General features: G+C 39.8%; 1 protein-coding gene across 5 annotated transcripts in view; it reads left to right on the top strand.

The window, feature by feature from the left end:
- The window catches only part of MEIS1 (Meis homeobox 1), a 139,320-nt gene that overhangs the window by 93,001 nt on the left and 21,805 nt on the right, over positions 1-24,514 (top strand). For all 5 annotated transcript variants that reach the window (XM_066378129.1, XM_066378127.1, XM_066378128.1 and 2 more), the window contains exon 9: positions 19,824-19,900. In XM_066378129.1, coding sequence (XP_066234226.1) covers positions 19,824-19,900 — 77 coding nt within the window. The remainder of the gene's footprint in view (positions 1-19,823; positions 19,901-24,514) is intronic.

The raw sequence follows: 24,514 nt of genomic DNA, 5'->3' as shown, positions 1-24,514 counted from the left end.
CCTTCTTGCTTTATCTCATTGAATTCCCACCGTGACCCTCTAAGGGAGGTCTTGTTCATCTCTTATTTCATTGATGAGAAAACCAAGTTTCACAGAGATTAAACAACTTGCCTGAAGGAGCGCAGTAGGAAGCAGGGGTTGGATTTGAACTCAAGCCCGTCTGACTCAGATGCCTTTCACAACCACTCATTAGCGGACATGTGGTAAAGAAGAGCATCAGAGGTGACTTCCCTGTTTCACGTGGGCAGTTAGGGAGCTGCGGTATCAGCAGTCTCTTTCACAGAAGACCGGAAGTCAGAAGGAGGAACTGGTTTTGGGGAGAGGTGAGGAGTTCAATATGGGATATGTTGTGGTTCTGGGCTGGTGGGACATCCACGTGAGTTGTACAGCCAGTAATTAGAAACAGGATCGCTGGGGTGACAGCACAAGGCTTTGGTGTTACTGCCACTGAAGCTACAGATGGATATTTGTTTAGTTGTGGACTCAAAGAGTGCTGAAAGAGAAAAGGAGGAGGTCGGGGACAGAATTGGGGCAATGCCTGTTTCCCCCCCTCATTTTAAAGGTCGTCTGTGTGTGTGTTGGGAGGGACCTAGAGGATGAGACAGGAGCAAACAGAAGGTCTGTCAAATGTGGAGGTGGGCTGAATTGATCTCTGGGGTCCTTCCAGCTTCCAACTATTTAATACCCTAAGAAAAAGACGGGAGATAATAAGAAAGTCAGAGTTCATCCCAAACATAATCCACCATGGTCCTGAGATCGGTTTCCGTTCCTGCCAGACTCCTCTCAGTTACTGGCCACACCATGGACCTGGAAGCCCTCACCAGGAACTAGGCCCCATCCCGGAAAGTCTTCTCTCCATCCCCCTTCACGGATGGTCGCTCACTGACTGAGCCCCCTCAGTTCTCCCTCCTCAACACTTCTTCATTCTGTTACTCTTTTCCAGTCCCACTGCCACCACCTTGTCCTGTCCTGCGTGCTCACTGCCCTAACCAGCCTCCCTGCGTCTAATACTGATCCCCTATGAACATTCAGCTATTTTGCCACGAGAGTGACTTTTCTAAAATAAAGCTGGGCCACTGTCCCTCCCTGCCCCCTTAAAATCCTGGGCTATCTTCTATTGTCTCAGAATGTCATCCTTGACATGCCATTCAAGGACCCTTTGAGGTTTGATACTGGCCAACTGAGTGTCCAGGCTCTCGTCTTGCCTCGTCCACACACACTGCCCATCGCTGGCTGCCGTCAAGCTGGAAGGCATCAGGTCCTCACAGGTGCTGGACCGCCCTGCACTCCTCTGTTCCCTTATCCGGAATGCATCACCTCCATGACCCCTACTCCACTTCACACTTTCTTCCATATCCTTTAAGTCTTATCTCAACTGTCAGTGCTTGGGGAAGCCATCCCGATCCTCCCCAGGAGAGTGTAAATGGCCCCTGCCACCAGACCCAGAGCACCCCAGGGTCATCTGATACAGAGTCCCTATATGCTCTCTTTATTTACAAGAGGCCTCCCTATCTGGAGGGCAGGATTTAATCTCTCATCTCTAGATCTTTAGAACCACCATCAAAGATGCTTGATGGTATTTACTGACCAAATGAATGAGCAGAGTTTCAAAATAGAGGTGACCAAACCCTGAGAATTTTATGAAGGAGAAGGACTAAGAAAGGTCCTGGCGTGGGGATGAGAACATCATCACTGGTCTTTAAGAGAGCTGTTTCCAGCCTTTGAAAGAGAAGGAAGTTGTATCACAAGGTATGCGGGTGGCGCTGCCATGGGGACAGTAAGGCCTGACCCTTTTGCAGTTGCTTGAGGAAAATAAAGGATATAATTTGGGTAGGAGCTTGAGGAAGTGGTAACAAGAACGGAACATTTTTCTTTCCTTTTAATATTTAGGAGAAGGGAGGCTTGAACATGTTTACACATAGAATTGAACTCAGCTCTCTTTCATGCAGTTGCTACGATGTTCCACGCAAGTTGTTAATACACTGCCTGGTTGATTTCTTAGGCAATAGAGAAGGAACCTTTGAAGATAAACATAGATTGGGACAGATTAATAGAGCAAGGATCAGGGACAAGTTGGCAGTGACAGGGTTGATTGGGGAGGGTGATGAGATGGCATCTCAGAGTAAGAGCCTAGCAATAAGTGTGAATAGGAGAAGATGAAGGTAGAGAGGTTTAGAAATAGAGAGGAGGGGAGTCTTAGGAGCTACTCTCCCAGATCTTTTAGCAGTCCAGGAGGCACGTCAGCTGCGGAGCATCCAAGAAGTAGAATCTGAAGCTGGAGGAAAATGGAAGTCATTTGGAGAAAATTATTGGTGGGAACCTTGTAGGCAGACCAACACACACACACACACACACACACACACACACACACACACACACACACACGAAAAAAAGGTAAAAGGACTTTCCCAGTGCAGTTGAGAATATAGTAGAAATAGCACTAGACAACACACTGGGACCAAGAACTGGCTAGACATTTAATAGGTACATTTCATAATCAGCCTGCTTTTCACATGTTAAAATGAAGGCAAAACAATAAATTTTTAGTGGTTTTCCACAGGACAAAAATGATTGCATTTTCTATTCCTGAAAAATTTGCATCGGGGTAAAATTCCTTGAGCCCCAATCTAAGCCACTGAAGTTTGTGCTATCATACATAGGTTGGTGAACTCAAGATTATGTTCAAGTTTTTATCTCAGTTATGGAGGAAGTTATCATGCAATTACTGTACGTTATCTTTCAGTGCTCGTTGTATGAGAAGTTTGCAAACTTGTTATTGATAACCTTTGAAAGTGAATTCAGCAAAAACCATGCACATGCAGCTGTCTGCTAAGATAAAAAAAAATAGATTTTTACCATAACCTATGAGAAAGGGGAGGTTAATTTAATTTCAACAAATAAGCACAATATTTTTAAATATTTGAGCAACTGTAAAGATTAACAAGCAAAACGATCTCAGATAGGTATGCTTCTTAAATCATTTCTCTGCCAGAGGCCTCATTTTTAATGATGGGAAGGAGGGATGGCTGGCATGAACATATTCCTTTAGATTCACAAGTTGAAGTTGAATTAATCTTGACACTGCTCTAGAAGAGTCTACTCTTGTCATTTTGGTTTGATGGTAAATGATATACACCTGGCTTCATGAAATGAAAAGGCACCCCACACTTAATGAACAGCTCATTGTCATACATAAAGAATAGTTGACTCAATGTGATCGGCAAGTCACAAGATGACTCATTTGAAGTCTCACTATCTAAGTAGTACGGACTACTGATTCACAAACATGCTGAAAGGAAGGAAGGGAGGGAGGGAGGAAAGAGAGAGAGAGAGAGAGAGAGAGAGAGAGAGAGAGAGAGAGAAAGAAAGAAAGAAAGAAAGAAAGAAAGAAAGAAAGAAAGAAAAATGGCTCATTGGTCTTTCAAATATGTTTTCAGAAAAGAACTAAAAATAAATCTCCGATTGACTGTAGTACTACAAGGCAATGTCATGACAATGTTGGAAAGCCAACCCAGTTGCTGTTTTATCAGGGGCATTTCTGCCTTGTCTTTGGGACTACCAGAGTGCCATACGTGCAGTTATACAGTGCATACAGGCGAGGGTCATTTCTAGGACAGATAATTGAACATTAATACTCACTGACATTGTCGAAGGAATGATATGTCAACCTGACAGGCCCTATGCGCTTACATCTGCTGATTGGCTACGGACGGAGGCTGTGCGTGTCAGGATCAGACCCCGGGCCTGACTGCAGCAGGGCCCAGGATGACGCAGTCATTAATCATGAGCTGCCATCTTGGGCCAAGATAGTGCCTGTGAAACAATTCCACATCCTGTGTGTGGCTGGCAAGTTGCATCTGTTGTGTTCTAGTGATCGAGGTATGGCTCTCATTTAATACAAAAGAAAACAAAACAAAAAAAAAAACACTTCAGATTTTTGGTTTGTGTCATCCTACTAAAATTTTTAGTGGGCTAAATGTCTCCCTCCCTGCCTCCTTCCCTTCCTTTTATTCTTCCTTCCTCCCTCCCTCCCTCCCTCCCTCCCTTCCTCCCTTCCTTCCCTCCCTCCCTCCCTCCCTCCCTCCCTCCCTCCCTCCCTCCCTTCCTCCCTCCCTCTCTCCCTTCCTCCCTTCCTTCCTTCTTTCTGAAATTAGCTATACATTCTGAATAAATGGGGAGGTTTTTAATAGCCAATAGGGAGGTCCTGAGGTGGTAGGTCCTTTGTTCCTATGGAAATTGATTTTGATGAGTTTCTGGTTTCTTGATTCACGGTAGATATGGAGCATAATGAAGAAATCAAACAAGAACTAAACTGAAGTTACTTGCTGTGATTTATTTATTTATTTTTTGATTCTAAAAAAAAAAAAAAAAAAAAAAAAAAATAGCCCTGTAGGCAGATTTCTGAACAGAGGAAAAAGAAGTCTATGCAATTATTTTCTTACCCCTGAAATCACGTGAACCGCCCTTTCCCTGCCTCATTTATAATAAATTTTTAGTAAGTTAATCCCGTTGCTCCAGTAATTCCACAGCCGACACTTTACTGAGCAGGTCTCCATTCAGAGAAAAGAATCATGGAATAATCGTGAGACCTCTGACAATCACCCCAAGTGTGCCTTCTCAGAATAGGGGTGCTGTGGTGCTGGTTACTCAGTGTAGGTTTCCGGTGCATAAAATGTTATAAAATACAGCTCATGAGAGCAGCCATTATCACATATTGGTTAACATCACAGATTTTCCAAATCCCAGTTGCATTGGAGCCATGAAAAAAAAAAAAAAAGCTTTCATCTGTAAAATCTAGTTTCCCTTTGTTATTAAAATAAATGAAGCCATTAAACAAAATAGATGCATATAATAGTCAAGGCCATCATTTGGCATCATCAGAATGATGGAATTTGGCATTTTTAAAATTCAGTGCTGCCATCTTGGAGGGTTAGATGTGAGGTACAGCAGCAAACGTGCTCAAGTTTCTGAAACTTTATGCTTCATTATGTATATATATATATTTTTCTTTTTGGTTTGCTGACTTAGATATTATCTGGACCTCCTTAAACAAAAAAAGTAAAATTCTGTTTCAGAAGACTGACAAAATCCTGCGGCCAAGTGAATTCATCGTAACTATCGATGAGCTCGTGTTGTGAATGTGCTGGAATTGAAATAATGTCCAAATAGTTTATTTCCAAAGGTTTGTTTTTAATTACAGTGGCATTTGGTTGGCATGCGGTGGCGATGCTCGCTCCTGCTCTAGCCTAGCTGGAGCCCAGGCCAAAAGATTCTCTGCTCCGTTTTCTCGAGAGCACACTTTTCTGCCAAATGTGGCACTCATTCCCTGCCAAGGAAGGTGGGCGGACTGCCACTTCTGACTCCCAGCCACCAAAAGACAAAGGCTCTCAACATCCCCGAGTCCAGTGAGCCAGAATGGGCCTCACACCTTGAAGGTTCCGGATTATTGATTCCAACCCCCGCCCCCCGCCCCGAGACTTTATAATATGAAATATTTTCTCAGTGCCTCTGTCCATCCCCTAGGGTGATTTAGGCACTTACAGGAGTGTGTGAACCCTTGAAGGCCACTGGAGGGTCATTTAAGTGTCCTTACTCATCTGTCTGAGGCCTGCACACATCTCTGCTGTCAGTCTTGCCTCCTGTATCTTGCTTTTTTTTTTCTTTTGTGTTTTCTTCTTTACATTCTTTTAGTAAGAACGTAGTAATTATTGCTTTACTTCGGTGAAGCTCAGATGAGTTCAAGAGGGGTAGGTCGTGGCTGTATATAAAACACCTGATGGGGAAACAACGCCCTTTTCTTTTAGCAGGACCCGCTTTGTGATTTGTGGAGGACACAAACATTCTCCACATACACTGTGCAAATTGAAAATGCAGGGCTCCTGAAAAAAAAAAAGTGAAGCATTTCAAGATGGCCACAGCAGCACATTACATGGGGCACAGGGCTCCTCCGTGTGGGGGCCTGTGTGCCTGCCCTCCAGCTGGCCCTGTCACGTGTTCTGGAGGTGTGTCCAGAGAGAATTGTAAGAAAACATTAACACCTTGGGGAAAAGGCTAATTTAACACTAGAGGAAAACTACAATAAATGTCTAGTCTGCTATGATATTCTTGCCTACAAATTAAGGTATATATATAAATTCTTTTATATAGGTTAACCCAAACTTAAGACTCATCTCAGATTCAGCTACTATTTAAAAAAAAATTTTTTTTAATTTATTGATTTGAGAGAGAGAGAAACATTGATTTGTTGTTTCACTTATTTATGAATTTATTGTTGGATTCTTGTATGTGCCCTGACTGGGCATCGAATCCACAATCTTGGCATTATCAGGATGATGCTCTACCAACTGAGCTACCTGGCCAGGGAAATTCAGCTACTACTTACTATGCCCTAGATACATGCCGGGTACCATACTAAGCAATTTGGCATTGCTGTCCCATTTGACTGCCGCCAGTTAGTTTGTCAGCCTTGGTTTTCCAGTGAGGAAGCCGAGGCTCAGAGGCCTGAAATGCTTTGATCAAGGCACATAGTTGGTGTGGGTTCCTGGACTTAAGGAACTAACTAATTCAGTACACCGAACTGTACCTTCTGAAACCAGTAACTCTTATAATGTTTTCCTTTAGATTTGTCATTGGTCAGTGTGTAACCACATCACTGAAGCAGAAAGGGACTTAATGGCCACCTTCCTGGCCACACTGGCTGTGACTTTCCACAGAGGCCTACGTTCTCTTAGGAAGTGACTTAGGAACGGAGAAAATTAGGCCCCTGTATATGCAGTTGGCAACCTTATGTCACACATGGAATGGCACAGAAAGACATTACCTAGAACAAAACCAAATCTGTTTGTTTTAAAGAGGAACAAACGACCTGATCACAGGTAAGGCTGTTTCTTTCTCAAACCCCGTTTAGAAGGGGCATATGCCATCATAGAAGGCTTTCTGGCATTACCAACAAAACGACTTAAGGTTTGCCAGAAATGATGGCAGCTAGTGTGAAAGGTGTTCTGCTTTGTCTGGCTCTGGTTAGAGCACTCTGCTTTCCCCTGGGCTTAGAGCAATGTGCGTTTGTTTACACATCAAAACAGAGGCTGGGTCCTCCAACTCAAAGGGGGTTTCTGACAGATGTGGCCACAGCTTTTTCTTTTACCATTAACCAGATAAACTTCGAGCTTCAGTAGTGTGTAAAGAGTACGAGATTGAGAAGTGGAAGGCTTGGACCTCAGGCCCAAAAGCCCCAACGCCCTGGCCAGGGAGCCTGCTGTGCGTACACTCTGAGTTTTGTTCTCCCTCCTACAGGGTGGGGATGAAATTGCCTGCCCTTCCAACCCCGCCAAGCACGCCAAACACGTGTTAGCCTCCTATTTGGTAAAATGTAACAAAAGTTCTTTGAAAATGTAGAGTGTCATACAACTATAAGGGGTATAAGGGATCACCCAAACTTAAAAAGAAAAAAAAAAAAAAAAGCCCCATGCAGGACTTCATGTTAACTTTGATTGAGTGCCTTCATTTCTGACAATTTTATTTTGAAATCTTGCTGGTGACAGGCTCGCTCTTTCTCCCACTCATCAAGGTGTTACATGAGTATCTGTGAGATCTGTGAGGACCCTACAGAAGTATATCCACAGCGGTGCCAGCATTTCCCCCTCCCCCGTCCAGTTAGATAGAACAACCAAGAAAAGCAGAGTTCGGCAAACAAATCCTGGGGCTCTGCCCACATTTTGTCTAAGACTCTTTCCTCTTCTGTAATCCACTCTGGAGACAGACAGTGAGTTCACATCAGTAAATGCTTTGGGGAGTTAAAAAGGGTTTGTTTAAGAAGGTTCATGAAGACAAAGGTAATCTTATTACTAAAACAATTTAAAGTTTTTAGTTTTTTTTTTTTTTTTCTTCAGGGGAAATTCTCTTCGGTTTGATTGCAAGATAAAGGTTTTGTTGTTAACCAAGATAAAATATAGTGCTGAATAATCTCTTTAAAAAATTGAAGTGTATGTTACAGAGAATAGAGATAATTAAATAGCTTAAACTACAATGAGTAAAGGGAAAAGAGTTTTCATGAAAATTAGCTTAGTAAAGGTAAATTGCATTTGAATCTTAACTTCAAATCTGGGTGCTCTGCTATTTGGCATATGTTGAATTGATAATGCCTGTGTGTTAAAGAATTCTGATTGTTTCTTTTGCTTCTCTCACAGCTTATAAAAATGCAAGCAGACCTACCTAATGAATATTAATAGGAATGATGTCTAGATAACACATAAGCCCCCTGGATCTGTGGACTTTGGATGGAGTAGTCAGAGAGGATTTTTGTGGCTTTATTTAACACCAAATTTACATACTTTTAAAGAATAAACATCATCTTAATATTTTAAAATTAATATTCCAAAGTGGAGATTTTAGTGAAATAAAAAGCTTAGTTTTTCTTCCCTGAACATTATATTCACCAAATTCTGCATTTTAAGAGACAGGAAACTGTTAGCTACGAAAGAAATTAACTTAATCCCCCTTCATTAAGTTCCAGTCTTTTTTTGTTACTTAGAGACAAGTAATAATTATACCGGCAGCAATGCAAAGCATGTTTTACACTTTTGTTACACAAAAGAACTGCAGTTGTTACGGTGACAGCAAAAGAAAGCCAGAACATTGGTAAATACTGATATATTCTGTTCTTAAATCTTCTAAGACTCTTGCAAGTAAATTTCACTCAGGTGTCGGAGCGGCATTTTAATTCATTAACAGCAAAAATCTACACATATGATTTTAGAAAATGTCAATCAACTAGGTAAACAATATTTTCCCAGCTAAGGTTATAAACACAGCAGCTAAGTGGGTGGAAGAGATCTCAAAAGACTCTGCATCCCCATTCTTTTAGAATGCATAGAAGGTGGGCATTTTGTTTTCAAGTTGTTTTTTGGATGGAACTTTTAGCAAATACACTGTAAATCTCAGAAGTGTATATTATTTAAAGCACATCCATTCTTTCTCTCTCTCTCTCTCTCTCTCTCTCTCTCTCTGGCATTTACATGAAATGACTTTTTAAATTTTAGTTTTACAAAGGGAGAAATCATTAAAATGTAGTTTGTACCATTACATTCCATTATTTGTCATCTTTATTACCGCTCTACGGTTTTCATCGCACCATTAATGGTAAGCTTGGTCAGGAGAGGTGAGCAGGATGTGCACATACTTGGCTGCGGGTGCCGCTGACAGTGTCTGCTAGCTGGGCTTCCATCCACGTCCCTGTAGATTTTAATGTCCCCACAGACTGCTGGCAGCCTGCTTCCAGCTGTGGCAGGCATGATGCAGTGAATTGCTTTTGAATGTTCTTTACTCAAATAGGCAGTAATTACAAGCTTAAAGAGGTTTAGTGGTCCAGTAAACTACATAATCACCCCTGAATTAGCCCAGGCTCATCAGTTGCAGTCCAGCAAGCTCGAGTCTGCTGTTTGTATGCAGCCTTGATCACATAGCAACCTGATCAGCAGGTGTGGAACAGCCAGAGTCCCCCATAAACACAACTGTCTACTGGGGACAATGATCTCTAATGAGATGAGGCTACAGCATCACTGTAATTTAAGTGGGAAAATTAGCACTAGAGAATGAGTACCAGTTCCAGGGGTCTTTAGTCATATTGGGAGCAGCACGAATTCTCCATCTCTCTCTCCCTGTCTCTAGCTTTCTCTCTCTCTCTCTCTAAACAAACAAACAACAACAAAAAAAAAAAACCATGCTCACCAAGTTTACTGTTTTTGCTTCTAACTTATGGATACTTTATTCTTTATACAGGGATATTTCCTGAATATTTAATGCTGGACAGGGCATCTGTAAAGGCAATAATGATGACTGTCAACAGACTCATTCCAAAATGGTATCGTTGTATTTCATCTTCCTTTTCTTTTCTCTTAATGGTCTCAAAACCTTTTCACTTTGATGTTTAAAGTGGAAAAGTGTTCTTCAGGTTGAAGAGAGGTCTCTTTTTAGCTGGCATGCTTTCTGAAATAGCAGAGATGAGCTGCATGCACTTTGGAAAAGATCCTTATTTTATTGGAGTTGATTGTCTAAATCAGTCATGAACTTTCTTTGCAGAAAATTGGTCCAGTATGGTGTGCTGTTGTTTTGTTTTATTTATTAAAGTGAGATTCTTAGGGGAAGAGCCTATATGTCAAAACAGTCTCCTTCATCCCCTCTTCAGTCCTGTGCTAGGTCCTATAAGACGGAGAACTGAATTTTATTACACTACAGTTGGAAAATGAAGGGAACTTTTGCAACAAATAAATGCAACAACAACAACAACATAGAGTTGGTTATGGAGAAACTTTTGGGGGAAATTATACACACTAAGAAAGACAAGCAATAACACAATAATTATGAGCATCATGGGCTGCAGAACTTCTTAGAATCAATCCCAGCTCCATCCTATTTGCAAGTGACTTAGACTCTGTGCCTCAGTTTCCTCATCTGTAACTTAAAGGTAAACACACTTACCTCAAAGGCTTGCTCTAAGGATTAAATGAATGGATAATTGTAAAGCACTGAGGGTACTGCCTAGCACAGGGTAAGCATTCTATAAAAATCAGTGAAATAAAGTCAGTAGAATCTGTACTGATTGCGGATTTGAGTGAGAAGGTTGACCAGTTGTTGAAATGGGGCTGCTAGATGTCTGATGTTTATCTGATGTCACATCAACTTATAAATGCCAGTTGAGACATTTATGGTGTCTCTAACTTCGATAGCACTCTTTCATTCAGACAACAAATATTTATTGGGCACAGGACTGGGCTAGTTGTGTTGTGAATGTGAATAGCATTTGTGTGCTTTGATTAGTATTCTACTAAAATGAAGTGGTTCCAAATGTAATTTAACTCATATTTGATTAAGGATCACATAAGAAATGAAAGAAATCGGCATAAAACCCACAACAATTTATTTCAAAAAAGACAATTTAGAGCAAATTGTAGCATAGTTGGATGGACTAGCAGGTATTTGTTTCTATGACCTTTAATGAGTGTTCTTGTTATACAACCTCCATCATTCTTGTGTTTTTAAGCAGTGCTAGAGACACTAATTATGTGATGGGTATATTAGTTTCCATTGAGTTTTGTATCTTATAGCAAAATCTACTATTGTTTTCACATACAGAACTGAGTTGTAGAAATAAAAGATGTAGACACACACATTAAGATAATAGCTTCTTCATAAAGTAGTAACTATCATATATATACATAATTAACTCACCAAGAATGAGTGGGATTTCTCCTCATCATTTAAAAGACAAAAAGTTTGGAAGTGAGTTTCCTGACTTGTATGTTACCAGCAAGTTTCAAATCTCAGCTCTACTACTTACAGCTGTGAACTTGAGAAAGTTATTTGTTCTTTTTGTGCCCAAGTTTCCTCATCTTTAAAGTGAGTAGAATAGTTGTGTCTGCCTTGTAAAGTTTTTGTGAGGAGTTAGTACGTGTGAAGTATACTGCTCACAAAAACTAGGGGATATTTCAAAATGAATACGAAGCAATAAAATATCCCCTAATTTTTGTGAGCAGTATATTTGGAAAAATGTCTGGTAGATCCTTACTTGTTAATACATGTTTCCATTATGACATCTACCATACTTGCTAATATTACTAAGTGACAATTAATAAAATCCCTTTGATGGGTGCTATAGGAGAATTCAAGATGAAGTTCTAGTGAAATACCTTTTACCCATCGGTTCCATCCCTGCCCTTTGAATTTTACCCCAGGGTGATGGATAGGTACAGCAACTCTCTCCAGGATCGAGGCTGGTAGAATTGCAGAAAAACATCAGTCACTGCTTACCACAATTAATAACTTTATTTATGTTCCGTTATAATATCATTTTGGTTTTAAAATGAGTAACTTATAAAAGAGAATGGATAAATGGGACGGAAACATCAGTGAGAGTGTAGCCAAGTGGAGAGACTCTGGGGAAGGGCTAAGTGGCTGGGAGCCCCTGTGTGTGTTTCTGCCCTAGCCCAGTCTCAGCATCCTCATCTGTGAAATGGAGCTGAGCCCAGTCTCTACTCTTGGAGGTCACCAAGGGCACATAAACAAGAGAGGGTTTGTAATGCATTTGTCCTACTGACAAACAGTAAAAATTGAAATGAGCTATCATTTCAAATGATTCAAAGAGAACACAAAAGTGATGCTTGAATTTTCTCCCCCATTCCCACTCCACCGGCTTACTCCTCCCACCCTGTTTTTCTTATTGGCCTTTTTGTGTTTCCTTTTATAGCCACAGTCTTCTAAGAGAATCAATATTCAAGGAGTTCATTAATAATCATAACTGTTCAAAATAATTTTAGCACTCTTCATGAATTTTAATACTTTTAGGAGGAGGATATAAGTAATTGCTAATTTAGAGTCAAAATTTTATCTTTAATGCATATACTTAAAAATATTCCTGTAACATATATATGGCTAATAAAGAATAAATCTAAAACATTGTTATTATTTTAGAATTGCAAGCAACTTTAAAAGAAGTCCCCTAAACACCTGTGACTCCTTTAACATAAGTATTTGCTTTTTTATTTAGTGTTTTTATTTCATATTTAACTGATATTGATAAGAAACCGAAAGCTCAGATAGGTGAGACAGGCAAGGCATTGTAGTATTGGCCTCTTATAATTGACTATGAAACAACGTTTTCACTGCTGTGCATTATAAAGGTAGCGTCATTAGTGCAGAAGTAAAGATTGCTCTGAAATACTACCCAAGTTTAACTTTTCATTCCACATTGATGTCTTTCTCATGGGATAAGATCAAGTTTAGAGATTCCCACCTGACTTCTCTACTTGCACACTTCCAGTAGTAACTTCTTAAAATATACTGGACATACGGAAAATCAGAGCAAGTGTCTAGAAAATGGCTTGACTAGGCTTCAGAAAAAGCAAGTGCCAGACAGTCAGTGGGGCACATTGAGTCCGAGCAAAGGGGCAATCTGGAAATGTTGGTGGATATTTGAGAAAGCAGGTTGAAATCCTGTGACTTCACTCACTGATGGGGCTCTAAAGACGTTTGGCTTCTCAGCCAGTACCGACAGCACAGCTCTTTGGATGCCAGCATGTGAGTGGGAATGCAGGACTCCACTACTATGCATTCAGGCTCTGTTCTTCTACTGCACGGTGCACTGCTTTTGTAATGCAAATGGGAGGCACAAAGTGTCTCTTTGATAATGTGCAGTCAGAAGACAAAAAAGCATTCACTGAAACAGTAAAACTAATTCATAAAGCTGAAAGACAATAGGGAAGCATTATGGATTTTTTTTTTAAAGGGAAAAGTATCTTAGATCAATGTAATTGTCACAGTGTAAGCTATTCAAAGTCAATGCATAAGGGGAAAATGGCGGCAAGTTTATTTAAAGTGGGAGAAGTTTTGATAGGGAAAAAATGTATGTTAAACTAACATAAATATATTTGGTTAGCAAGTTTCTGTTATGCTCTTTGAGGTCACATATATAGCAGGTTGTTTTCATTTAGATCCACAATATTCCCTAGTGACAAAAACGCAGTAGAAGTTTTAAAAGAACACAGAGAGCTAATGGTTAAAAGCCATATGGCAGATTTTTTTTTTCTTAAAGGGAGTATCTCTCTGTCACATACCAGAGTTTTAGCTCAAGGTCAACTTATATTAATGCATTAAACTTAGCTGTGGAGGAGGCAAAGGGCTGGAGGAAAAAGGATAAAAGAAGTTCCGAAATTGTTCCTCCAACATATTCAGCCAAGCAACAGAACATTGCCTTGATAAGGGTTATATTGGACAGTTGCCATAATTCCTCCTGTTAGATCAGCTTCCCCGGTACCTATTGCCCTACCTTTTAAAGTATAGCATGTAACATTTTGCTTGAAAATTGCTTCCACCTCTATTGCTTTGTTATAGCTGTTTTGCAGTGTTGGTATAGAGGCCGTTCTGTGTCACAAGAAATTACTAATCTGAGGCTTGAGAAGGGGCAGTGTAGCCTTTCATTATCTCACCAGCAAGCTCTGTACAGGATTATTTTCAAATTTTCTACTGCCATTACAATGTGCTGTTAGAGTGGGCAAGGCGGTGAGGGAGGGGACGCTATTGAAACTTGGTTACCAGGGTAGATAAGATAAAGTTCATCACTGTCTTGGCATCCACATTTGCAGTCAGCGGTGTAAAATTTGATGAAAGGAGTACACTTGGTCAAGGATATCATTAAGATATAAGGCTGGACCTTTTCCATCTGTGTGTACTAAAGAGTTTTTCTTCTTCCATTGACGCTCATCTGAAAGTCTACTTGATTGTTTAAATAAATACATATTCTTCCAATATATTATAAACTTGTAAATATCACACAGCCAACAGCAGAATCCACCCCTCCCCCATCCCAACCCCGAGAAATAAAATTGGAATTGTGCAGAGATAACTTTCTGTAAAAAGTTGTCATTTTCTTTGTCACTTCCTATTCTTTGGGGCTGACAAAATGACAGTTCAGATGTAACTTTTACATAAAGCTATTTTTAGATTTTTCTTTCAGATAGTCTTGATTTCTATTACACAGGATATACTTTCCAGAAATAATTTTGTTCTTTGATGGGGTTATTAAGCAATCACTGCTATCCTCCGTCATTATTAGACGTTGCACTGTGGATCCAGGAACACGTGGGGAGTGGCAGACAATTTCTATTTCAGTAAGAGACTTACCCTGGAAAGGAGAAGTCCAGGTGTTGATTTTTGAAATCAAGACGACGACTGTGTGAGCGATTTCCTTTAGCCTGGGGTTCCACTGCCCATAAGCCACTTCTTTTCCCGTGAGTCTCGCATCTCATCTCTCCCCAGCGAGGCCAGCCTCATACATGTGTGCAGGCTTACTGCTGAAAAGGAGGGTCAGCTTTACCCATACATAATCACTGTTTTATGGCTTTCACTCATTCCTGAGGTGTTAATGCAGATCAAATGGGAAACACTCGAGAAAGAACCCTTGCAGCTACTGCACTGCCTAGCTCTCTGAGCTCAATCGTTAATTCTTATTGTAAGATCTAAAGGTAATTTTGTTTGCTCTCTTAATGCATTGCAGTTCTCCCAGTGGCCCTTGCATATCCTTTCTCAAATTCCCATCTTGATCAATTGTTTGCAAATAATTAAGCTTTTAAGAGATAATGGCAGGAGGCTAATGTACACAACAAAGGCGAGGTCTCCCGTCACTATCTATCAGAGCGGTCAAATTTGCTTTGATATCCAAAAGTGATTGGGTTGACTGCTATATCTGGTAAGTGCCATCCATCCGTCTTTCCTTCACAAGAACCTACTGATCTCTGTTAAATTAGTGCCTTGCCATGTAGGTGTGATAATAGCAAAGGTATTTAGGAGAATGGTGAGGGGTGACCTAGACCCTTAGTTGCAATGGTTTGAAATAAATCCCCCCCCTCTTTTTTTAAATGGCATTTCTCTTTATCTCTTTTGTAAAGTGATGTCTACCTTTGCCCATCCTGGGGCCTCACTAGCCCAGGGCGGAATGCAACAGGGCTCTGAATGTTTTTACAGCAGCCTTGCCTGTGGCATGTTGGATTTTTGTCAAATCTTTTTTTTTTTTAAGTCTACAAAGGAATATCTCATACTGTCCACAAAAAGCTTATCTAGTAAAGATGCATAGGATTTAAGATATTTAAGCATATTGGATTTCAGTTAAAAAGCCGACTTCTCTGAATTTTTGACTGGATTAGGTACCCGAAGTCATGGCTTTCGTGTAATACTAGTAATGATGGATTTTTTTTCAAGGAGTTGAAAGTCTGTGGGACACCAAGGCCAAGAACTATGAGAAAGAAAGAAAAAAACACCGTGCAGTTGATCTGCCATAGACAAGGGTATAAGAATTTTGTTAATACCTTTTTCCCCCTTAACCATGACCAGATTATTGGGACATTTAATTTCATCCAGGCTCATAATTTCTATTTTTTTAAAAATTATTTATATATATATATATATATATATCCTGAACAACTGAAAATTGTTTAATGGAGATAGAGTTCTGGGTCTCCATAGCTTGAGGCTGCCTAGCAATTATGCTGCATGAAATTAGACACAGTTTGTTCCAATTACTTAAAATCAGATCACATGAAAAGTGACAGAGGGGAAAAAAGGGGAGAATTTTCTTTCATTTTATGATATTTAAATTATGAAATCAGAAACTGCATGATGTGAAAAACAATGTAAATTTGTACTGAAACTTTGAGGGTCATATACTTATTCTTTAAGCTGTAATGATTCAGGTAATTTTAATGATCCAAAGAGAATTTTTCTGACACCACTTGCATAAATAAAATGTGAATTCCATTTGCTTTATCAGACTGGATTTAAAAGTTGCTCACAAATAGGCATGCAGAAATACTCTTGAAAACACAGCACAAATAAATGACTGTGACAATTCTCAATTTTCAAAGTAGCTAAAGGTAGATGGCATAAATATTCATTTTTATCCAGTTCTGGTCATAATATTAAGACACAATAAGACAGGGTAAAGGGACTGCCATCCAGCTATAGTGAAGAGACACTGTTGACATATTTATTAATTCTATTGAAAATCACTAAATGAGATTTCCATAAGACCTACAAAACTGTACACAAATTACAAAAAAATGTTATAGATTGGAAATGACTTGTGTACATCAGCCTACAGCTTTATAGGGCAAATACAGTAAGTCCTCATTTAATATCATCAAGGGATTCTTAGACCTTATTCAAAACAAAGCATACTGAAACCAATTTTTCCATAGGCTAATGATGTAGACAGGAGGCGAGTTCCAACAGCATCTCATCAACATTGTCACAAAATGACACTGAACAAAACAACTTTATTCAAGGATCTGCTGTAGTGCCAACAGCTGGATGCTAAATTTTCCATACTTTAAAATCAGGCTTATATTCTGTAAGAATTGCTAGCCTGGGTAACCTTTAACTTTGATGGCTCTTAGAACTATAGATGACAAAATTGAGAATTAGAAAAGTGGTTCCTTGTTCAAGTCTCAAAGTGAGTGACAACATAACATACAATCTAATAAGGTCATGCATGCCTAAGTCCACTTCTTCAACTAGTGTCAACATCGAATAACTTTATCTCCACCTTAATTTTGTTCATAGGGTGAGAGAGTCATTTGGTTTAGTGTGTGACAAGTCTTTCTGCACTGAGAGTTATGTTTTAAACCCGAGAGTAGTGAATTACTCTTAGCTCAGTGTCCAATCATGAGATTTTGCTTGTGGTGACTGGCATTTTGTTGAGTAGATTGTCACGTTATGTTGAGTAGGGAGATTGTCACATCAGCCTATTATGAGGCTTTTATAAATTTATTTGAAAAGAATGAGGTCAACATCACTTTTAGGAATGAAGTAAGGAAAGTAGTGTTGTAGATCTCAAATTGTATTGTTTATTCCTCTTGTGGGCTTTGAAAAAATTTTATTGTACATTTTGATGTTGTATCTGAGTGGCTATTTCTTTATTCCACAAATATATACTGATTTTCTGTTATGCAAGTCTGGGAGTTGAGGATGGTGAACAAAAAAGGCATGTGCTTTGGAGTTGCTAAATGAGTGGGGAGAGATACACCAACAAAGAAACAAGCAGTCAGAACAAGTGTTTTAGAGAGCGATGCTTGCTGTTAAGGAAAGCATACTGACGGAGTATGTAAGATGGGCTGGGTTGGACAGTGGAGTGGGTAAGATTGGCATTTGAGCTGAGACATAAAAGTGACATTAGAGGCCCTGGCCTGTTGGCTCAGCGGTAGAGCGTCGGCCTGGCGTGCGGGGGACCCAGGTTCGATTCCCGGCCAGGGCACATAGGAGAAGAGCCCATTTGCTTCTCCACCCCCCCCCTTCCTCTCTGTCTCTCTCTTCCCCTCCCGCAGCCAAGGCTCCATTGGAGCAAAGATGGCCCGGGTGCTGGGGATGGTTCCTTGGCCTCTGCCCCAGACGCTAGAGTGGCTCTGGTTGCGGCAGAGCGATGCCCCCTGGTGGGCAGAGCTCGCCCCTGGTGGGCGTGCCGGGTGGATTCCAGTCGGGCGCATGCGGGAATCTGTCTGACTGTCTCTCCCTGTTTCCAGCTTCAGAAAAATACACACACAAAAAAAGTGACATTAGAGCAGGCTTGGCATGTTGAAAGACAGAAGGGCAGATGGTGTACCTGGGCACAGAGGTGGGCAGGGCTGGGGAGTGGCGGGCCTTGCAAGCCCTGGTAAGCAGTCTGAACGCTTTTGGGCAGGGGTCTCAAGAGAGATCATGAACGGTGTTTGCCACATCCCTCTTTCATGGTGAGGCTCGGACACTGGAAACAGGAAATCTCACTCAGCTTGTGGCTGCTGACCATTTCTTTCCCTGGTCAGTTTCCTCACCTGTAAAACAGGAGGGACAATCGATTCCATTTATGTCCCTCAAAGGGATATAACGGGGATTAATTACCATCCTGTCTGTAATATACTTGGAGCTCATTAGAGATAGGAACTATATTCCATGAAAGCAAAACCTTATTCTAATTGTGTATTTATTGATTAAGTGACAATCAAAGACAATGCTTGTGGGGAAAATTGCTACATGTCTGCTCTCCACAAACGAATCCCATGTGTATAGATAAAGAACATATTTAAACTTACGTATAAGAGCATTAAAGTGGTCATTAATGAGACTTATTAGCATCTAATCAGACATTATTAATGAGATTAAAAGCTATGTTAATTAACATTCAATAGACCAGAATTCACTTTCCAGTGGCACAGGTAGTTAAATTGAGAGTTAGGGGTGCCCTTTCCACTCATAAGAGCGTAGACTGTTGATGATCAGAACAGAATTTACTGGGATGGAGTGTTTCAAACGAGGCAGCGTCTCTGTCAATAGAACCCGTGTCCTCGGCGCCTCTCCCAGGCTTTAGGATTGTATATTTCTGATTTAGATATTGTTGATTATTGAACAAAAAGTATTTGTGGCAAAACTAATTTCAGTAGAATTCCAAACATTCTTACAAGAAGGTATGGATTTCATTTTATTATCTAATCCTGTAATACTTTTTTATCCTGTTTTATGAGGAACATAGCTGGGCTTGTTCATAACATGCAAAATATGCTGGTCTTTGACCTTATATTGGCCTGTGTTCAGAATCCCAGCTTGTGTTGACATTCAGATATGGAAACAAACTTTGGTTGAATTTCATTTGTGCTCTTCAGAAGAGCTTAAATGAATAGTGGTTTAAAAAATGCACCCACTTTAATTTTGATATTTGCATCCAGCAGTATGGTATTTGGAGGGAGAATGTCATGCTAACAAAGTGCTTAATTACTGGGAACCTTAGTGGAGATTGCTGGTCCAAGTGGATCAGCTTTAGAAGTCCGTGTTCTAATTGAAATATTATGTCAAGGTGGTATACTTTTATATGGTCAAAAAAGCTTGGCCTTATTTTAAATCCTATAAAATACAGTCAACACCATACTAAACTTCCCATGTTTGCAACAAATAAACCTGTTAAAGGATAAACTCAGTATCAAGGTTCTGCAAGTATCCTAAGTAGCTATTTATACACTTCACTAATCTTTGTAATTGGATGTCTTTTACTGCCATTAATTAGATGATGTAGTATTCCATTAATAAGAGTGACACACCTCAGCATTTTTATCCTTAATTATAGACTTCAGCAGACATTTAGGTTATTGACAAATAGCCTAAATATTGCTAGATGTACACATCACTTTTCTTTTAAGAGCGTATCTTTTATTACAGAATCCCTAGCCCCTGCCGTTGCACCTGACATGTGATGTGCACTACCTTCTCTGCCCAAAGTTTACGAACAGACATATATCTTTTTTGTTCTCTTTCAGCACCCATACCCTTCTGAAGAACAGAAAAAGCAGTTGGCACAAGACACGGGACTCACCATCCTTCAAGTGAACAACTGGTAAGTAATTTGTGCGTTTAAGCAGTCTTCTTCCCCCTCTGGCAACTTGCAACTAATGTTTTGCATTAAGAGGACACACCCAGTGTTGCCGTTTTCCCTGGTGCCCTGTCTTCCAAAAGTGGAAACAGACTATGGAGTGATAGGTGAGAGTCTTTGCTAGTATGGAGAAGAAAACAACGTATGGCTTCCCTCTCCTTGAGCGACTGACAAATTTTAGGCACCTGCTAAGTCAGTTTAATTCATGTCACTGTGGCTCTGGGAATATATCCCTCTCTCTGGCTTTTTTCTCCTCTTTGGGATAATTGGTAGAAAGAGTGGTCATCCTATTTTCTACAAAACAAGAAAATCCACCATCATGTATCAGTCAGGTTTTCAATTCATTGAGTAACTAAATTTAGTTAGACTTTTTTAGGACTTATGCATTCAAGAATAGTTGCCCCTTTTCTATTATCTCCTGTCTCTGGAAGAGGGAAAAATTACTTGTTTCTACTTTGAAGCTATTCAGAACCTGATATATCTCTGAACTCTGCAATACTGTTTCTAAATGAATGTGTAAATTCCTGATTTGGGGAGAAGCTGAGATTACGTACCAAGAAGCAGCCAACAATATTCCGATTTAACAATATTCTCTATGGTGGTATGGCAACGGGGCTTTGAGAAAGTGTGATTTATTACCCTTTGTGAGTGTGCTGAAAACCAGATCACATACTAACGCAGGGCTAGTGTCATATTTGAAGGGCATTGAAACCCAATATCCTCTAAAACTAAGTGTATCTAATTAATTGTCCTAATATTTTTAGATTAGTGTTTATGGTGAGGAAACCTTATCCTCTTTGAAGTAAAATCCAGAAAACGCCCAAAGCCTGGTTAGGGAAAGCAGAGAGCTGGGAGTGCCACTTTGCAGACAGAAGTATTTCTTTCTGTCCAATAAGTGTCAAAGATTAATATTACAGAATTTCTGATTACGTGGCCTAATTCCATTTTGGCGAACAAATTTGTTCTGAATGTCCATTGCACTTCTATTAACAGACTCTTCTCTCTGTTAGAGAGCCTGGGAAGCTTTGGGAGAGTTTTCAGATATATTAAACTCCATTACAGAAGATGTCATTTCTGTCAGTATAGTTCCATGTATTCTTCAATTTAGTATTTTAGTGATAACAAGCTACTTACAATGTATTTGTCTTTGGAGGATTAATTTACAAAGTACACTATCTTCAAAACACAGACAGACTCACATAAGCCTTGCTTGTAAGGGTTATCAATTTCTGTGACCTTACTGCAGCCTCGGGAGACTGGTTTTTGCAGCCCTTTTAGTCAAGTGGACAGGGATCCAGTGGAAGATGCATTATACCTAAATGAGTTACCGGAATTGTGTCACTGCTGAGGTTTTTCATTGGCCTATTTTTACCTGCTTCTGCATGTGAATTTTCAAGACTGTGGACACTACAGGGTGTGGCAAACATAGGTTTACAGGTGTGAGTATGCAAAACACAGTTTATTCTTGTAGTATTATTGATTAGTTATTGTATTCTTTTTCATACAAACAAATGTAAACCTACGTTTGCCCCACCCTGTATATATTTGAACTTAGTCTCACGAATTGTTTTTGGACATTATCACAGGGTAGACTAACAATTTTGCCTGCACACCTAAACTCATATATAGTTTCCAAGTGAAACTGATGATGAGGCAATTTTAATACAATGGGAGGCTGTATAAATGTCATATATCCCTGGGAAATGTTCCCATTTGAGGGCCAAGGAGTGGCAGGACAAACTCTAATTGAAAGAGGCAGAGCTCTGCTGTTCAGATAAGCTGTCACTCATGCTGTCTCTCTTCCTCCTTGGTGTTGCTAGCAAACTTCATCTGTAAACAGACACCATTACCAGAGAACAAATTCTAATACAAGTTGCTTTCTACAGGTGGACAGACCTATGGGATGGCTCCTGTAGATGCAGGTCAGGCAGGCATCCCTGTGACACCAGGGAATGTAGGCAACTATTATTTCTTTAGATTCTCTGCCCAGTGATCACAGTCTGACTGCCTCATTTTGCAATTAGAATGGTGGGGGGAGGACCTTAATAACTGTTATGCTACATACCATAGAGTAATTTTTCAAAGTGAATGCAGACTTGACCCTAAACTTCATACTGACATTTGATTCCACAGAGGTACATAACTTACAAGTCACGCTTCCTCAGTAATGCGGGACGTGGGCATTGTCTGCTCTCAAGCGGCTCTGCGTCCTGCGCACGTGTGTTCTTTCTACTTCTCTGTGGAGTGAGCAGTGACTTTGGCTTGCACCTCATTGCTCGGAGTTTGGCAACTGTGGCAACTCTAACAACTTGGTCTGTGGTAGAGAATTTCCCACAAGTAACTCAAAGTTGTAAGAGATATTACTTCTTTTATGTTTGATGAATCATGGCTTTTCCCATGTTTTATTTGAGTTCTTCACAGTTTATTAATTTCCACTCAAATTTCCTTTTAAGAAGCTGATAATAGATTTCTTTTTCTTTAGACTTCGAGTCGTAAATCTGATGCAAAAACAGGAGAACCCAGGTGGTACATCTGCCATGGCATACTTGAAATGGTAGCATAACCACGGAAGTAAAATGGCTTTCATTTTACTTTCCATAACGAAAATTACACAAAGCTTTTTTGAGAGCTTCTAAACATTTTTCCTGTGTTGAGCATCAAGCTCAAGATATTTCCTTTGGGAAATAACATTTTTTTAAAAAAAAATCTTCATTCCCTTTCACTTTATTTAGCCACAACATTTAAAAATGGGCCTTCCTTCCTGGATTTCTTAAAACTTGTTAACACACATGTACATTTTGTACAAACTATGAGTCATGGTTGCAGAGATTTAATAAAATGCTGAAGGGCAGGTTGGGTGTAGATCAGTCATAATTATTGGCAGCAACATGATGTATGGAAACACATAGTCTGAAAGGGAAAAATATAAACTCATGTCTAGTTGTTAGCTTGTCATAGAAACCCTGACCAGTGCAGTGCTAAGCGAGGTTCTTAACTAAAGAATGAGATGAGAAAAGGTTGGTGCGTTGTGATGGTTCTTTCGTTCTATTGCAGAACTGATTTTACATTTACTTAATTGACATAGGTGTGAAATATACAATCCACCTTGGCTAATTTAGGTCAGAGCATATGGGGTTTGGGAGAAGAGACAACAGGGAGAATTTAACAACAATCTAAATTTAAAACAGGACAGATTTGCTTAATTAAGAGAAATTTTGGATTAAAAGGAGTAACTTATTGTTATATTGGTGTACCTGCCAGAATGAAAACAGAGAGGAGGAATCTGAAAATGGCTGGTTTTAGTACTTACAGAAATTGGGACCTAAGATGGAATGTGGATTTTATTAGATGAGACATCACAGGACAAGTCTATGAACAATACATTTTTTAAGAATTGAGACAATAATGCAAATAATTTGGGTAAAAGCATTTTTACCTAAAGTTATCAAAATACTTGAGGTAACTACATGGTTTTTAAAAATTAACTTCCATAACTAATTGCCTAAATATTTCAATCTAGCACACTGTGGTAAACTTACACTTGAAGCATAACAATTTAAAAAATATAATATGCTCTATAAATTTATGTTTTCTTCTCCCTTTGCTGCCTCACTCCCAAATATGGTTTGATTCAAAAATGATAAATAATAGCATTTGAGGTTTTGTTTCTCTGTTTTTTTCATTGTTGTTGTGACAAATACTTCTGTTGCATCAGCAGTAAAAATGTTACTAGTATGTTGAATATTTTAATCATTTCAACAGAAACTTCTTGAATTTTGAGATTAAGTGGTTAAGTCTTCAGATATTTAGGTAGAATTTTAAAGAAAATGTATATACACACACAAAGTCAATACTTAGTTCATTTTTCTTCAGACCAACTTTATTTATTTTGTTTACTTTTTTGAGGGGGGGGACAGACAGAGACAGATAGACAGGAAGGGAGACTTCTCAGCTCGTAGTTGTGGTACTTTAATTGTTCACGGATTGCTTTCTCATATGTGCCTTGACCAGGGGGCTCCAGTTGAGCCAGTGACCCCTTGCTCAAGGCAGCGACCATGGGGTTATGTCTATGATCCTACACTCAAGCCAGCGACCATGCATTCAAGCCAGATGAGCCCGACTCAAGCCAATGAGCCTGCGCTCAAGCCGGCGACCTTGGGGGTTTGAACCTGGGTCTTCAGTGTCCCAAACCGACACTCTATCCACTGTGTCATCATCTGGTCAGGCGCTTTTTTCAAGTGTGAGTATAGAATGGTCAAATAAAAACTCCCTCATATGTTTCTGCAGGCCTGGGAATTCCATGTGCTGAAATGCTGTGCCTGTGATCGTGTCTCCTTTGTCAGGTGCCTCTGACACATTCTGCCGTAGCAGAGTTCTAGCCTAGGGTGCAGTGAATACATTTTACAGTTTTTTGTTTACTACTTCTCATCAAACACTTTCCCATTAGGCCACTGTTAAATGATTATTCCTTTATGCTCTAAGAAGGCAATATGGATTTTGGGTACAAATTATCTAGTTAGTATATATGAAATATAGAATGTATGAGAAGGAAAACCATTCTCCATCAATCGGGTGCAT

This window comes from Saccopteryx leptura, chromosome 3, assembly GCF_036850995.1.
Source record: "Saccopteryx leptura isolate mSacLep1 chromosome 3, mSacLep1_pri_phased_curated, whole genome shotgun sequence".
Taxonomy (NCBI): domain Eukaryota; kingdom Metazoa; phylum Chordata; class Mammalia; order Chiroptera; family Emballonuridae; genus Saccopteryx; species Saccopteryx leptura.
Note: the sequence above shows the minus strand (reverse complement) of the source record. Positions and strands in the feature narration are given on the sequence as shown.